This window comes from Camelus ferus, chromosome 19, assembly GCF_009834535.1.
Source record: "Camelus ferus isolate YT-003-E chromosome 19, BCGSAC_Cfer_1.0, whole genome shotgun sequence".
NCBI classification, from domain to species: domain Eukaryota; kingdom Metazoa; phylum Chordata; class Mammalia; order Artiodactyla; family Camelidae; genus Camelus; species Camelus ferus.
Genome location: NC_045714.1, coordinates 1,924,015 through 1,941,615, shown reverse-complemented (window position 1 = coordinate 1,941,615; position 17,601 = coordinate 1,924,015). Strand labels below are relative to the sequence as shown.

At 49.6% G+C, this 17,601-nt stretch overlaps 1 protein-coding gene across 1 annotated transcript; it reads right to left on the bottom strand.

Moving 5' to 3' along the window:
- Positions 1–554: 554 nt before the first annotated feature.
- Positions 555–5,697, bottom strand: KCNK15 (potassium two pore domain channel subfamily K member 15). The gene is made up of 2 exons (XM_032461155.1): positions 5,369–5,697; positions 555–1,481 (listed from the first exon to the last, which is right to left on the bottom strand). Exons 1-2 carry the CDS (start codon positions 5,649–5,651, stop codon positions 769–771), a joined length of 996 nt encoding a protein of 331 aa, XP_032317046.1. The 5' UTR covers positions 5,652–5,697; the 3' UTR covers positions 555–768.
- Between the last annotated feature and the right edge of the window lie 11,904 nt (positions 5,698–17,601).

Genomic DNA, 17,601 nt, shown 5'->3' with positions numbered 1-17,601 from the left:
GCACAGAAGGGAACAGAATTATGTGTGAACCCAGTCATTTTACAGGAAACTGAGGCCCAGGGAGGGAATGAGATTCCCCGAGGTCACATTGTGGGTGACCTTACAGTTCCCAGAAAAGACAACATCCAAGTAGTCCGAGAGACGTGATGTAGCGAAGGCCCCCTGCATTGCAAAAGGGGTCAGGCCAAGGACAAGGAGCATCGCATTTGGGGGTGGGGCCAATTCCGCCGTACACACTGAGTAAGAGAATGAGTAATCATTTAAATATTGCAGAGATTTGCCCACTGGTTCACACTGGACGGTAAGTGTTTCCCTTCAGTCCATCTGATCCTTTTGCTTCTCACAGAGGGAGCAGCTGGCCTCACAGGTAGGATTCCAGTGTTGAAAGTCGTGCATTTCCCCTACAACACGGAAAACCCACCTCTTCACACAACAGAAATATGGGCACCTGCTTCCTCTCCATTGGGCTAGCTAGTGACATGGGCCTGTGATGTGCCACGCCTTCCTGAAACAATTTGGATCACAAGGGCAGTACTGTGTGCATTCGGGGCGACTTTAGAGTCGTGCTTGTGCTTATGATGCGACTTTAATATATTTTTGAAGAGGAGGGAGGGGCTTGCCGCAGGAGGTAATGAGAAGCCACTTGTGGCAGAGGACGACATTGAGGCCACAGCCCCTCACCCCTCTCCAAGCTCTGGGGAGGGTGCACCGACAGGTGAGTCCAGACCCTCCGGTTCTAGGATCTAGCTCCGGCCAGGGGTAGGGCCATCAGATGGACTTCCGTCGAGCCGGAGGCCTGCCTTCCCTGCCGTCGCCAACCTCAGTCCGAGGGCTCGCGGGGGGCGAGAAGCCCAGATTGTCGCGGGCCCACAACTCCAGCTGGTGGATGCGGTAGGAGATGGAGGAGATGGAGGTGGAGCCTGCGGGGCACCCTGGGCGGCGCGGCCGGGAGGGGCCGCGGCTCTCGGGCGCCCCCCGGCGGAGCGGCCGGGCAGCGCGCTCGGGCGCATCCGCGCTGGCGGCCAAGAAGCGCAGGACCACAAGGTTGAGGAAGGCACCGATGACTGCGAGCCCTAGGAGGATGTAGAGGAAGCTGAAGACCACGTAGGGTGGCTTCCTCTGCAGCACCTCGTCGCTCTGCAGCGCCACGAAGTCGCCGAAGCCGATGGTGGTGAGGGTGATGAAGCAGTAGTAGAAGGCGTGGAAGAAGGTCCAGCCTTCGAAGTGCGCGAAGGCCACGGCCCCGAGGGCCAGGGTGGCCGCGCACACCGTCAGCCCCGCCACCACCATGTTCTTGGTGGACACGCGCGGCCGCCGCAGGCCCAGGCAGCGCTTAGATGCCAGCAGGAGGCGCCGCACCAGTGCGTTCAATCGCTCGCCCAGGCTCTGGAAGGTGACCAGCGTCAGGGGGATGCCCAGGAGTGCATAGAACATGCAGAAGACCTTGCCTGAGTCCGTGCCCGGCGCAGCGTGGCCGTACCCTGGATGGAGAGCGGAGGGAAGGGTTGGTGAGTGCTCGGCTCCGTCTCACACTCTCATCCACCTCTTTCCCCGGGTCTCTCTCTCCATCCGCCAAAGCCGCCAGAGCATCTTCAAATGCTAGTTCTAACTAATCATTCCCTGGCTGTAAAGCCTTCCATGGTTACTCATAAAATCGTCCCAAATTGTAAACAACCCAAATGGCCCTCAACTGGGGAATGGATAAACAACCTGTGGTACATCCATGCAGTGGAATTTGTTTCAGCAATAGAAAGGCATTTACTACTGTTTCCTCGGCAACAAAGGATGGATCGCAGATGTCTTATGCTGAGTGAAAGAAGCCAAGCTGAAGAGGCTACATACTGCATGGTTCCATTTAAGTGGCATTCTGGGAACAATCTGGCAAAACTATAGGGACAGAGAACAGATCTGTGGCTGCCAGTCCTTGGGGTTGGAGGAGGGGTTAACTAACTATAAAGTGGCATGACAGAATTTTGGAGAGTGATATAAATGTTTTATGTCTTGATGGTGGCTGCAGCTACAATGATAGGTTTTTATTTGGCAAAACCCACAGAAGTGTACACTGAAAAACTGAATTTTGCTGTATCTAAGTTTTGCATTGATAGAAAAAGAAAAGTAAAATCTTTCATGGCTCCCCAGGACCCCCAGGGTAAAGTCCCAGTTCTCAGGTGATGGATGTCCAAGCTAAACCCCCTCACCTCTCCAAGCCTTCCCCCGTGTTGTTTCCCCAACCATGCCTCTCCTCTTCATGCCTTTTCTCATGGTTCTCCCCGCACCCACAATGACCTTTTCCCCCTGCCCCAGTCCACATCTCCCTTCTCAGATCCTGCTCCAAGCCAGCTCTCACCAACACCTCTTCAGTCTGGTGGAGTTCCTCACTCAGTCCCCTCAACTGTCGCAGAGAACATAAACATGAGTGGGCTTCCCTGAGTCTTGGCACACTGTGCCATCACCATGGAATTAGTGGATACATGTCTCTTCCAGGATGAAGAAGTGAAAGCTTTCATGATATTCTCAAAGGGCCCCATAACCCAAGAAAAGTCAGGTGGTCCTTCCCCAGCAGAATATGCCTCCTCTAGCAAATTGGCCCTATCTGCCAAAAGGTAAATACACGTTTGGCCTGTGCAGTTCCACAGTTAGGAAGGTAGTCTTCCAAAACACACACACACATGCAAAGTGAGGTATATGCATGAGTTGTTGCAGCATTTCTGGTCATAGCAAAAATGAGAAAGAGCCTAAGTGTCCATCAGTAGGGGCCAGGTTAAATAAGCCATGGTGCTGTCTAAACGACGGAACACGCCACAGCTCTGGTTCCAGCTGGAGGTTCTTTTGCCCCTGAGGGGGCAATTAGCAACATCTGGAGACATTTTTGGTTGGTAGAGCTGTGAAGTGGTGGCTGTGTGCTCCTGGAGTCTAGTGGGTAGAGGCCAGGGTCCTGCTTAACCTCCTGTGATGCACAAGACAGCCCCCCCCCCCAACAAGAATATCTGGTCCAAAATGTTGGCAGTGCCGGGAGTTGAGAAGCCCTGCTGTTCAGCCAGGGAAACGAGGACACAGTTCTTCAAGGACTGATATAAAAAAATCACCAAAACATATGAAGTGAAAAAAGCAAGAGCATGTATAATATGTCTATATAGGTGTGTATTTTAAAGGACTGTATTGGCAGAGAATATGGTCAGAAGGGTACTCAGAAAACAGATCATTGCAGTTGATCCAGGGAAAGGAATTCATGCATTGAGGGGCGAGGTGAGAGGCAGACTTCTTTTTCATGACGTGCCTTTTCTACCCTGTGAAGTGTGTACTGTCTGCATACATAACTTCTGAAACAGCAGCACAATATATATATTTATAGATCTGACTCCACTTCCGTTTTTCTATTTCATGGTCCTGTCAGTCTGCCTCTATCTATTACTGAGGGTTGGGGAGGGTCTCTGCCAACCACTAGACTATGAGGTCCTTGAGGCTAGAGACCATGCTGGTCATTTCTCTGTGTCCCTGGTCACTAGTGCCCTGTACAGAGCCTGACACAGACCAAGGACTGAATGAAAGTTTAATAATCAATAATCAAGCCAGACTGAAAGCAGAGCTGAATGTGAGACAGAGAAGCCTCTTTAGGAATAAGGGGTCAGGCAGTGCTGTTTCCAGCTGTTTGGGGCTATTTCAGGTTTTGACAGAAAGGAAAAATGAATAATGATGATAACTAAACATGCTAGGTACTCTACATGGATTATTTTTTTTTTTTTGTCCCAGTGACTGGATGAGATGATATTATCATCCCCATTTTACAGATAAGGAAACCAGGTTCAGAAGGAGGAAGCTGCCCAAAGGTCACAGGGCTGAGCTATTAAGCAGTATCCTCCATAGCTTCTCAGTAACTCTCTCCTGTCCATGCAGAGCTCAACTCCTGGGTTCTGGCACCTGGTTCTCTGCAAGGCTGGCTGATGCAGCCTGGACCACACGGCAAATGCTGGCGCCCCCAGGTGGCCATAAAAAGCAAAATGCTTGCTGTTTCCACTCAAGACTCTTCACAGGATCCCAGATGCAGATCAGAGAGAAGCAGTCTGGAGGGGACGCCGAACCTAGCTGGGAGGCCTCCAAAAAATGTGGAGGAGGGCAGAGGAAGTGGATAGGGTCCCACACCACCAGGCACAGTGACAGGGAGGGTCTTAGGCTGAGCCAAGATAGGGAAGCAGGGGGCCCATGTTGACAGGAGGGGTCAAAAGGGCTGAATGGGAGCTGGGCCCACAGTTGGCAAATAATGAACAGCACATTTTACACACTTGACCTCTCTTAAACCTGGCAGTCTCCCAGTGAGGTAGCAACAACTGCATTTTGTAGTTGAGGAAACCAGGGCTCAGAGAGGTACAATCAAATGCCAGAGACGGCAGGAGGCAATAGAGATGAGAACTGAACTCTGGTCTATGTAATTGTAGAACTCAGGCTTTTGACTCCACTGCTGAACCCACAAAGTCACACTGACTTGCAAGAGCATCCTGGAGGAGCTTTCTCCAAGGTGCTAGCTTCCGGGGTCGTGGTCCAAGCCCAGATTGGCACCTGGACATCTATAGCTGGGGCCTGGGGAGTGGCTGGCACCCAGCTTGGAGCCCTGTAGAACCTGCTTCTCTCCTTTTCTGCTTCCCCAGGCTGAGGCTTAGCAGGTACCAGCCAGACGGTAGCCATGGCAACGGCTGGCAGGCCAGATGCTGCAGAGGAAGTGCTCTGGATCCCCGAGGGTGAGGTCCAAAGCTGGTGGTAATCAGTCATTCCTTCAACAAATATTTATTGAGTTTCTACTACAGGCTAGGCACTGGCCATCCCACAGTGACTAAGACAGACTAGGTGCTCGTTCTCTTCGTTACAATACAAAAATCAATCTTTTTTTTTTTTTTAGTGCTTTCTAGGTCCTGTATCAGACCCTGTGCTGAAACTTTCTGCATATATTATCTCCTTGATGATAATTGTCCCACCACAGCCTTGAGATAGGGTCTGTTAGCACCCCTATTTTACAGAGGCGACAACTCGGGCTCAGAGAGGTTAAGCAACTGGTCTGAGGTCACACAGCTAGCGTGATGCAGCCAGGCAAGGAAACAGCTCCAGCCACTTGGGCTTCTGGCCCCACTCCATCCGTCTCCCCCTGGGGCGTTTCTGACAGTCCCACGGGCCAGCTCCTTGGCAAACGGGACCTACTGGCTCCTCCCAGGTTTGCCTGCGCGGAAGCACAGAGCGCATTCGACAAAGGGAGGCAAGCTGAAATGACTGGTCCAAAGTCATCCAGCTGATCAGGGGCAGAGATGGGATTCAAACCCAGGGGCGCCTCAGGCGGCTGGGGATGGAGCGAGCGCCGAGGGGAGTCTCCGGGGCCGCTCACCGATGGTGGTGATGACGGTGATGGCGAAGTAGAAGGAGCCGGCGAACTTCCACTGGCGGCCGGCGCGGTGCGGCTCGGCTTGCAGCGCCAGGCGCTCCAGCTCGCGGTAGTCCTCGGCCGAGAAGCCGTACTTCCTCCGCAACTCACTCCGCTTCTGGGCCAGCAGCATCTTGCGGCCGCTCTCTGCCTCGGACTCCAGCGCGTCGAAGACCGCGGCGCCCACCAGCAGGTAGGACAGGATGCACAGGATGAGCGCGGCGGTGCGCACGTTCTGCTTCCTCATCGCGGAGCCCCGGGCCCCGCTCGCCGGCCCCGTCCATGCGCCCCGACGGCCGCCCGCGCCCCAGGAGGCAAGAGCCTCGGCTGCGGGCGGCTGCGGGGCGGCACCCAGAGGCGGGGCCTCGGCGGGGCGAGGCGGGGCGAGGAGGGCAGAGAGGGCTCCTCCCTGCCTCCTTCCGCACAGCTGCCTTTGTTTACCCGGTGGCGCCCTGGGGCTAATGTGTCTGCAAATAGTGACATCTGGAGCAAAGCGTCCGAAGCCCAGGTCTGCAGGAGTCGCATCTCCACCACTATGTTGTCCTGTATCCTTGGGCAAGTCATTCCTTCCTTCCTTCGGTCCGTCATTAAATAAATATTTACCAAGAACCTACTGATGCAAACAAGATTCCTAGTGTAAAGAGAACTGATATCCTAGGACAGAGGGTTGGCTAAAATGCAAACAAACAAAAAGATGATTTAAAACAAGTGTTATAAAGAAGGAAAACATCTTTTCTTGGGACGGCGGGGGGGTGGTGGCATCAGCTAAGGTGGTGGGAGAAAGCCTCCCTAGGGAGTGACTAGGGCGGGAGTCCAGGCAGCAAGTGCAAGTCCTTTAAGCAGAGAAGCCAGTGTTGTCTGGTGTCACAATAACTAGGGTGCTGGGAGGGATCGGGAGGGGGAAAGAAGGAAGTGCAAGGAAGACAGAGAGTCTACTTCCCACGGGGTTTTCCAGGCCCTCAGGAAGGCTTATTCGTCAGTATGTTAGATAGCCCTGGAAAGGCTGTGAGCAGTAAAACAAACACTGATGATTTGATTGACGTTTTTTTAAAAGAGCATTCTGGCTGTCAAGTGGAAAAGGGATGGTGGCCAAGTGGAGGCCACTTAGGAGACTCTTGTCATCCAAATGCTGAGGGTGGCCTGGACCAGGGGCACCGCCCTGGAGATGGAGACAAGTTGGTGGACCTAAGATGTCAGGGAGGTGGTGCCAGGTGCACGCAAGTAGCCACATTTCCCAGCCTCCCAGGCACTTAGGTGTGTCCATGTGACAGAGCTGTAGCCAATGGAATAAAGGCATAGTGACAGGTGCCACTTCCAGGCCTGGCTCATAAAACCCTCCCACATGCCATGCCTCACCTCTCTCCCCCAGCTGCAGACTGAATATGGAGACCTGAAGTCTTTAGGAGAAAGCAGAGCCATGGAATGAGGAGCTAGAGTGCCTGAATGACACCTTGCCAAGGGTCCCCCAGCAGGAACACCTGTTATGAACTTTGGTGGCATTAAGCCCCAGACATGTGGGTCAGCCTGTTCCTGCAGCTAGTATTACCCAGTTGGGCAGAGCAACGGGACTTGCTAATGGGTCTCTCCTGCAGCTATCCGGAGCCCCCACCGTCCCACATCTCTGCTGCAGCCTTGGCATGTATCACTTGTCCCCCTGTGACTCCTCCAACCCCTCTCCCTGCAGCCCCTTTGCACTTTTTGGCTCCAGCTATACTAAAATTTTCACTCCTTGCACAAACTCTTGCTTTGCTTGGAACAGTCCTCTCCCAAGCCTGACATTCAGTGAATGCCTACCAGAGGCCAGGTGTCAGCTGAAGCACTTGATGGGTATTAATGCATTTAATTCTCACAACCTCCTTGTGTGGTAGGGGCAGCTGGCTAATGCCCTATTCATCCTTCAGACTCTCCACTTAGTTGGACAGCCTTCCTGACTTCTCAGGTGTTTCTCCTCTGTACTCCCAGAGGCTGCTGGGCTCCTGCCATCTCACATTTCTCCTGCTGCATTGTAATTCTCACCTTCCATGTCTGTCCTCCCTGAGGACAGAGACCCCATCTTGGTCACCTCTCTGTCCATAGTACCCGGATCCGGCACAGAGCACACATCCAGGGACAGTCTGTGGATGAACAAGCAGCAGCAGCACGTAGAAGTTAAGAGCATGGACTCTGCACCCCCACTGCGTGGGTTTATATCCCACTTCTTTTGCCTACTGCCCACCAGTGAAACAGGGTTAGAAAGGTTCCAATCTCATAAAGTGCTGTGGTCAGCGGAATAACGGCCCCTCTAAAGATGCCCACATCCTATCCCTGAGACCTGTGAAGGAGACATCCATCCTACAGACCCGGAAGGTGACAATTTTGTGTTGTTCAGGCCGCTAAGTTTGTGATAGTTTTTTCCAGCCGCAGCAGGGCACTGTTGCAGAGGTCGTGAGGATTAAATGAGCCGCCAGATGTGCTGCCCTAAGGACAGTGTCTGGCCCTGAGAACTCACTAGAAATGTTCGCCAGAATTGCAAATATCACAGCAAGGCAAAGGCCCGGGTCCACAGGGATGTTTAGACTCATCACCTGCCCTGACTCAGTTCTCGGGGAGAATCTGGTAGGGGGGCCTTGGACCCCTCCTTCCCCTGAGAAGCTGGAGGCGGAGCAGCTCAGCAGCCCAGAAGCAAGGACGCTGCTGTCTCAGCCTTATTTTAGGGATGGCATGAGCAAGTTTGATTCTCTGATTTCTTCAGAGGAACAGAAACCTGGACTATAGTCTCAGAGTGGGGTTGGGGGCTTCACCAAGGACTTATAGCCCTAGGAGGATCTGAGAAGAACTTGTGGGGACAGGGTGGGAGGGAGGCTGAGTCTTAGGGGAAGGGCCGGGTCCACCACGGGGACAGTTAATGAGTCCTGATCATGAACATAGCTGGGATCAACAAGGCTTGGGTTTAAATTCCAGCTCATCCACTTCCTAGCAGGGTGTCTATCTTTGGATAGAAGACTTGCACTTCTCTGTGCCTTGGTTTTCCCATCTGAGAAATGGGTGTCACTGTCCAAGTACTTGGTAACAGGTAGCCACTTTTCCTCCCTTTGTATGACTGTCTGCCTACAGATATCAAGCATTCTTTTTCCAGAAGCAGGGGCAAGGCTAAGACAGTGGACGAGGCACATTCATTGACGTTGCTAAGGGAGCCCTCAGTTTCCAGTGCAGGAAGCCGAGGTGCAGAGAAAAGACCCCATTTGCCAAGTCCTCACAGCAGGCAGTGACTGAGTCAAGACTTGAACTCAGGGCTATCTGGCCCCCAAGGTCACCATCCTTCCGATACATGGCACCACCTAATCAGGTAAGATGCTGGGGGCTTTATCACCCTCCTGTGGCCTCTCTGGACCTGACTTTCCTTCTTTCCGAGGAGCGGTGGCTGGCTCCCCACCCCCACCGTTGCGAGCATCCTGAGATGCAGCGGAGAGGTGTTTTGTGAAGTGGGCCTGCTGGGGGTGCATATTATTGGGGCCGTGGGGGGCTGTCTGGTCCTGCCAGGCAGGTGACTCTGCCCTGTGCTTGGCATTTTCGGTTCAGCGGCTCTATTTTAAGCCAGAGGAGGTTAGAGTTTGTTATGTGAGTTTCTCAGCTTGGAAAACTGTCAGCTGAGCAGTCACCAAAAACAGCAACACCCCAAGGCACCCCCTGCAGCTCGCCCTCCCTCTGCCTCCTGTGGGGACCTCGTGGTTTTCCTCTGTCCCTTCATGCCCCAGTCGCACCCAGGACCCATCAATTGGGCCTTGGATCTTCTTCCAGAGCTGCAAGGTTGCCGGCCTTGAGAACAACGAGTCCCCAGCTGGGTCCTGGACACCTTTCAAAGCCCTTCACATCCTTTATGAGTCTAGATTCTTCTGACAGCTTTATGAGCCAGGCAGGCCTTGCTGTTCTCGCATCAGGGAGAGAAACAGGCTCAGAGAGATAGGAAGGACTGGTCCAAGGTGGCACATGGTAGGACAGTGGTTAAGAAAGAACATGAGTTTAAGAGTGAGCCAGACCTCAGTTCCATCTTGGGCAAGTGGCTTCCCCTTTCTGAGCCTCAGTTTCTGCCTCTGTGAAAAGGGGGTATAAGTATCTGCCTAACAGATCTGTTCCTGTGAGGATTCAGTGAAAGCCTGGAGGGGCACTCAGCACAGATTAGGTGCCCAGCAAATGTTAGCACCCCCTCCACCCAATTAATTTCTTTTTTCCCTTTTCCACACTGCTCATTCCCCAGACCTACTGGGATCTTGAGAGATTGATTTTTATAGTTAGAATATAGTTCAGCCATTTTCCAGAAGGCCAGAAGCCAGAAGCCCTGGGCATTTTCCCTAGATAAGATCTCTCTTGCCTGTCTCCTAAAAGAATGGGTTATTTGGACCTCTGGGTGAGCGGTACCAGCTCCTTTAAGATGGCACATGTAGCCTTTCTAGAGCATAATTTAGGGATCTGCTTTGCAAGAAATTAAAAGCTGCCTCTTGCTAATCTAAAGAACATTTTAGGTAGGATTTGGGGGTCTTCCAAAATCTTACAGGCACTGGAAGACACATGGTTGGGGGGACCCAGGGAGATGGAACCTATGGCCAGGGACACATGAGAGCCACATCCACGTGGGGGACACCATTGTTTTCAGGCTGGGGAAGATATCATTTGTGGCACAAATGACAGCTGTCTGAGCATGACCCTGAGCAGTCTCTGGCTGTTGGGACCCGCCAGGGCTGCTCAGAGGATTCCGAACATATGTTTGTGGCCATTTGGTTGGAGCCATTGCGAGTTTGTTCTTCACCCTCCTAAGGATGGATATCTTTGGCTTAATGAAGATACTAAAACCTTTACTCTGGTTAATAATTTCTAAAAGCTGACTGATAGAAGTAAGGGGGAGGTTATTAAACCATTCTCTCTATTTTCATGTACAATTGAGAATTTTCTCACTAAGTTTTTTCGTTTTTGAAAGAGCCTTTTCTTCCTCTCCATCCCCACCCCCATTTTTTTTCCTGCTGTTCCTTTGGTCTGAGGGGGAGGGTTACTCTGAGGGTTGGACTGAATTAGAAGGACGTTTACGGAGCAGTTACTCTGGTCCAAGCAGAGAGTTAGGTGCTTAGCAGCTATCAGCTCACGAAATCCTCACAACACTAGGCACTTAATTTTTTTAATTGACGTATAGTTGATTTACAATGTTGTGTTAGTTTCTGGTGTACAGCATAGCGATTCATAGCGAAAAGAATATATACGTTCTTTTTCATTGTAGGTCATTACAAGATATTGAATGTAGTTCCATGTGCTATTATACAGTAGGACCTTGCTGTTGGTCTATTTTAAATATAGCAGTTTGTATCTGCTAATCCCAAACTCCTAATTTATCCACCCCCCTTCCACCTTTGGTAACCATAAGTTTGTTTTCTATGTCTGTGAGTCTCTTTCTGTTTTGTAAATAAGTTCATTTGTGTCACTTTTAAAAATTCCACATATAAATGATATCACATATTGGTCTTTCTCTCTCTGACTTACTTCACTTAGTATGATCATCTCTAGGTCCCTCTATGTTGCTGCAAAAGGCATTATTTCATTCTTTTTTATGGCTGAGTAATATTCGTGTGTGTGTGTGTGTATATATATATATATATTACATCTTCTTTATCCATTCCCCTTTGATATGCACTTAGGCTGTTTCCATGTCCTGGCTGTTGTAAATAGTGCTGCTATAAACATTAAGGTGCATGTATCTTTTCGAATGAGATTTCTCTCTGGATATATGCCCAGGAGTGGTATTGCTGGATCATACAGTAAGTATGTTTTTAGTTTTTTAAGGAATCTTCATACTGTTTTTCATAGTGGCTGCACCAAACTACATTTCTACCAGCAGTGTAGGAGGGTTCCCTTGGCTCCTCACCCTCTCCAGCATTTATTGTTTAACACTAGGCACTGTTTTTCCCTTTCCTTTTTTTTTTTTTTTTTTTTTTTTGAGATGTCTTATTGATTTCCCACATTTTTTTTTTAGTTGATTTATTTGTTTTTGTGAGGGAGGTAATTAGGTTTTTATTTATTTACTTTTAAATGGAGGTATTGGGGATTGAACCCAGAACCTTAAGCATGCTAAGCACGTGCTCTACCACTGAGCTATATCGCACGCCCCCCGCCCCAACACCAGGCACTTTTCATCCCACTTTACAGAGGAGGAAGCCAAGGTTCAGAGAGGTGCTGTGATTTGCCTCCAGTCACACTGTCAAGGAGGGAGGGAGCCGTCCTGTCCTGCTGTGAAGCTTTTGCTCCTAAAGGTGACACTCCCCTGCCCTGAGGAACAGCTGATGCCACTTAGCCGTTGCCGAGGCTGACAGAGGCCTGCCCCTTCTCCTCCTGCCAGTGCCCACCCCTCCCGTTCCCCAGTCAACACAAAGAATTGGAATCAAGAGACATCTGAATCGGGGCTTGCACTTCAGAAGACATCAATGGCTGGGAAGGGTCAAGGCAAAGAAATAAAAGAGCCTGAGACGCTAAGAAGCCACATGTTAAAGTAAGGACAGCACAGAGCTGTGTTGTCCCATATGGTAGCCACTGGCCATAGGTGGCCACTGATATTTAACAAAAATTTAATTTAATTTAAAAATTCGGTTTTCCAGTTGCACTAGAAAATGCACATTTCAAGTGCTCATTAAACCCATATGCTAGTTAGTGTCTGCTACATTGGACAGAGCAGATGGAGAACATCTCCATCACCACAGGAAGTTCGACTGGACATTGCTAGCATGGAGAGTGAGACATAGACTTCTGGCCAGACTGGCTGGTTTTGAATCTTGGCTTCACCACTTACCTGCTGGTATCCTGGGCCTCAGTTTCTTCACCTATAAAATGAGGATAAGAATCCCATACAGTTATTGGTACACATCTAGCTCAGTTGGGACCAGTGGTTAGCAGGGAATTGTTTTAATGATACACACCTTGAGCATCTGCCACTCTGTCCTTTGAGTGTGGGGCTGTTGATTGACTTCTCACGCTCCTCCTTACATGAACTTCACCAGGATCTCTCTTCTGATTTCTAGTTTGGGTTTATTTCAAGTGGGGCCAGGATCTGAAGACACTTGTGTTGCAACTTGAGTGCAGAATCCCTCTAAATCCTCATGGTAATTTTTTTCAGATCTTTTGTAGTTGTTTCTTCCACACCTAATTTGGTAGTCTTTTTTAGTAACTCATCTTTATTGAGTTTTCATAAAAACAGATCTCCTCCTTTGTGCGCTCGTATTTCATCAGTTTATGGAATATCTAATTAAATTACACCATGACAGTAACAAATGCACTTGTGCAGGCTGGCTTGGGAACAAACCCAACAGATTCTTGGCGAACACACCATTTGTCTTAGCTTGGGCTGTTCTAGCAGAAGACAGTGGACTGGGGGCTTCAACAACAAACATTCATTTCTCACAGTTCTGGAGGCTGGAAGCCTGAAATCAGGGTGCCAGTACAGTGGGGCTATTGGTCAAAGCCCTTCCCCTGGTTTATAGACTTCTGTCTTCTCCCTGTAGCTTCATGTGGCAGAGAGCAGGGAGAAGACGGAAGCTCACGCACATCTCTTCCTATAAGGGCACTAATCACGTTCATAAGAGCTCCACCCTTATGACCTAATTACCTCCCCAAAGCCCCACCTCCTGATACCATCACATTGAGGGTTAGGGGTTCAACATATGAATTTGGTGGTGATGGGGCGGGGCACAAACTTTCAGCCCATACGCCATTCTATGGGAGAGAGCAGAAGGGAGCAAGGGTGCCAGAGACTGGCCTCCTAGCTGTGAGCATTCATTATGCTCCGGCCAGGAGTGCTGTACTGAGGTGGAATGGTGAGTACTGGTTAGCCGGGTGAGCTGATTAAACAAACGTTAGTAAAGAGAGCTTCTTTGCCTAACTGTCAAAGCCTGTAGTGTGGAATTCTCTTGGAAGACACTGGCTCAGCCAGAGACTACATCTCCCAGCCTCCTGTGCGGCCAACATAAGACCATGTGATTAGTCCCCACCAATGGAATGTGAGTGGAGTGGTGCCACTTTCAGGTGGGGCCTTTATCAAGCAGGTGATCTCCACCCCTGCCTGCAATTTAGACGCAGAAGGCTGGTGGGCCCAGGAGCTGGTGGAGCTGTAACGCGTAAGTCACCTGACTCACCACGTGAGGGAAAGCTGCCCCCCCAGCTAGGAGCACCTGCCTTGGAATACTATGTGAGTAAGAAGCTTCTATTGCATTAAGCCGCTGAATTTGGGGATTTGCTTGTTATAACAGCTACCATTACCCTAATTAATAAACTTACTTTATAGGGCTGTTGTGAGGATTAAGTTCGATGATATACATGTAAGAGACTCTTAGATGGGACTTTTCCTATTATCTTGTATTTCCAGTTAAAGTCCCAACGCAGGGACACAAGGTGCTGAATACCCTCATATTTCAGAAAGCCACGAGACACACACCAGCAGGACTGACTCTTTTAGGGGCATCATACCAGCTTTTCTCCCACTCCATCCCTTCCCCATCAGCCTCCCTAGGCAGAAGACTAGGATTTGAGAATGATTTTCTAGAATGAGGAGAAACGATACACCTTTTCTGCTCTCTTGGGAGAAGTGGTGAGTGGTATCTGATTCTCTGACAAGGGAAAGAGGACCCTGGCAGAAAGAGGCTGTGAAGTGTACTCAGACAGGGTCTGAAAGAGGTCAAGGGGTCCAGATTTCTCTCAACAGTCAGAAGCCACTACATGTGTTTGAGGAATAGTAGCATTTAAACAGTTGCCACACAAAAGGAATCCATCCCCTGAGAGGACCTGAAGCAACACCAGCTATGCTTGTTCCCTTCCTTCCTTCCTTTCTTTCTTTCTTTCTTTCTTTCTTTCTTTCTTTCTTTCTTTCTTTCTTTCTTTCTTTCTTTCTTTCTTTCTTTCTTTCTTCCTTCCTTCCTTCCTTCCTTCCTTCCTTCCTTCCTTCCTCCCTCCCTCCCTTCCTTCCTTCCTTCCTTCCTTCCTTCCTTCCTTCCTTCCTTCCTCTCTTTCTGATGGAGGTACTGGGGATCGAACCCATGCATGCTAAGCATGGCCTCTACCACTGAGCTATACCATCCCCACCCCCACTATGTTCTTGGCCTCATGCTAGAACTCAGAAGGGGAGGAGGGTGGGGAAGGGTTTTAGGGAACTCTCACACTGTCAGTGCTGCAGAGATTCAATCTCAGTAACGCAGAGATTAAGGGCAACTTTCTGGAGCCAGACAGCCTGGGTTTGAATTCTGTGTCTCTAATTTACTAGTTGTGTGACCTTGGGCAAGTTACCTGGCCTCTCTGGGCCTTAGTATCTATAAGATGCCATTAATAATAGTATGTACGTTATAGTGTTGTCAGGTGCACCTGGTTAGGCTGTTTGATAGTTTGTTAAATAACAGTGCCTCCTTGAGGTAAAGGGCCAAGCTTGACTTAAAGGAAGTGTTAAAAAGGATATGATTAGATGTTCAATCTGGACTGAAAAGCATGGAGGAAGGAGAGATGTGATTGAATGTGTTCAAAGGCAATGGTGGAAGAAAAACTAGACCCATTTATGCGTGTCCCTCACCAAGTTCAGATTATTCAGCCAGTTACATGTGTGAAGTATTTAGATTGGTTTGGGACACTTTGAAACCCTCAATCCATGTTAAGTATTATTATTCAAACTGATCCCAGGTCAGAAATCAAATCCTCTCTAAGCTATATTAGTTTCGAGTGTTAATAAGAATGACTATTTTTGTGGTTGTATAAAACACTGATTCTCATACTTTTTGGTCTTCAGAAAACCACTAAATTGCATAAAATATTTGTGAATCCAAATAACGTTGCCAACTCCATTTGCAAAGTAAAAACAATGGGAAAAAACCCACAAACACTCTCTTTATAATCCTCCTCATTTTTTAGAAGAATGAGTTTCATAACCCCTCAAATTAGGAAGGTCATAAGTTCAGAGTGAAGGCCAGTCTCACAGTTGGAATCCATTTTACTTGGTGAGATGTCACTGTGTTCTTATTTTTAATACCAGCTCACTGGCTGGTGTTGGAAGATCTCAGATATAAATTCCTATAGAATTTGCAAGCATCCCAAGCCATTATCACCTTTAATTCTCATGACTACCCTGTGTGACTGGGACCATGGCCTACATTTTCTTCTGAGTCTGTGGAGGTTCAGAGAGGTTAGACGGCTTGTTCAGGGTCACCCAGCTGGAACAATAAATCAAGCCTGGCTTCGAGTCTCCATATTCCTGGTAAAATATGGTCTTTTCCTCTTGGGTGAATGCGTGTTCAGTGTGTTGGAGGGGCCCCTGCTCTCCGTGGCCACCCGAGCACACAGGCTCTCCTTGCTTGTGGTTCGGTCATGTCCTAATGCAGAGGTTCTGTTCCCAGGGACAGTATCCAAGGATCTGGGGATGAAATTCCAGGATTCCTGAACTTGAAAGGGAAAATAATGGTGTCTCTGCACCGGCCTCGAGCTAACACCTAGCGCTTTCTTCAATTAGGAGCGTAGAAAACAAAGTCGTATTAATAGCAGTACTTACTTGCCACCCAAGAAACCACGAGTATTTTCTTATCACAAAGTAGTCATTGCAGATATTTCAAAATACTGTTGTTACTACCATCACACTGAAATGGTGGTTATTAGGGGAAAGGGATATTGCTCAGTGGTAGAGCCCACGCTTAGCATGCACGAAGTCCTGGGTTCAATCCCCAGTACCTCTGTTAAAAAAAAAATAAGAAGAAAGGAAGTTACGGTAATTAGACTGTATCAGATCCTAGACCACATTTTCACTGCAGAGAGGCAGGTGGGCTTCTGGATAGCACATGAAACGTAGTGGCCATACATAGCATTTCCTTTCCCAGGCACCTCACCTCACCTCCCCCAGGCTGCTGGAGTTGCCCCTTGAAGAGGGAGCCCCAGCTTTTGTTACCAGAGTAGCCAGGATAGGCATGGGCTGGCGGGCTGCCTCCTTTGAGCCCTGGAGAAAGGACCAGCGCATCTGTCTATGGATGGGGATGATCTGGAAGAGAGGGAGAAATGGGCGATGTAGGGGTAACGAAGGGAGAATGGCAGAAGTCAGCACCTGAGCTGGTGAGAGGAGGTAGGAGCCAGGGCCTGGGGAAGGGCTGGACTTGGGTGGAAATTGTGACTAATGAAGAATAATCAGGGGCACCTGTGAAGACATGGGGACAGGAGTGTGCTGGCCCAGGCTTCTCCCTGGCTGTCCCCTCTGCCTGGAGCATCAGATGTGGCTGGGGCACAGGAGAGGCTGGAAGACATAGCAGTGAGTCGTGGAGGGAGCCTGGAGCCCACCCAGAGGGCACCTCTGAGCCTCGGAGGGGTTTAAGCAGGGTGGCGTAATCATAGTCATGCTCGACAAAGGTCCTCGTGGCTGTATGGTGTGGTCAGTGGGATGAGGGAGCTAGACGGTGGGCAGAGGGACCAGGGGGACGGATGCAGGTACCCTGGCTTTTCCAGGTATCTATTTAAAGGTTTTAAGGAAGCTGCTGCATCCGGCACAAATAGGAAATATTCCTGGGCCTAGCTCTGCTGCCGCCTCACCCTGAGGCCTTGCTTGGGTAAGTCCGTTCCCCTGGCTGTGACTCCTTTTCTCCATGGTGAGTCAGGAGGCAGGTGGGCCCCAGTCTGTGAGGAGTTTCCCTGACGGAAACCTCTCAGTGGTTCATTCACCAAAGCGCCACGAGAGGGCAGCAGCGCACCACTGTTTTCTTCAGATTCCTATTCATCTTAAGATTTTAGTAAGGTGGAGGGCTTGTTAAAACACAGATTTCTGTGCCCCACTTCCAGGGTTTCTGTGGATCTGGGATGGGGCACAAGATATTTGCAATGCTAACCAGTTCCCAGGTGACGATGAGGCTTCTAGGCTGGGGACCCCACTTTGAAAACTACTAAATTTGAGGATTAGGAGGGTGTGGTGAGTTCCAACCCACAGGGACACGGCCACTGGGAAATCACTGTGAACTGAGCGGCCACTCCATTTGTCAACTATGTATTGACTTTTCTAAGCTGCATTAAATCCCTTTTTAAAAAGCAAGATGTATTATTTCACTCATTCAGTAATGACTGGGCATGGCCTGTCCTAGGCACTGCTCCAGGTCCTGGGAGCCCATCAGTGAACAAAGCAGACAAATTAATTCCCACCGCTTGCAGAGTCTGGCAACAAATAGCAAATGTTATATATA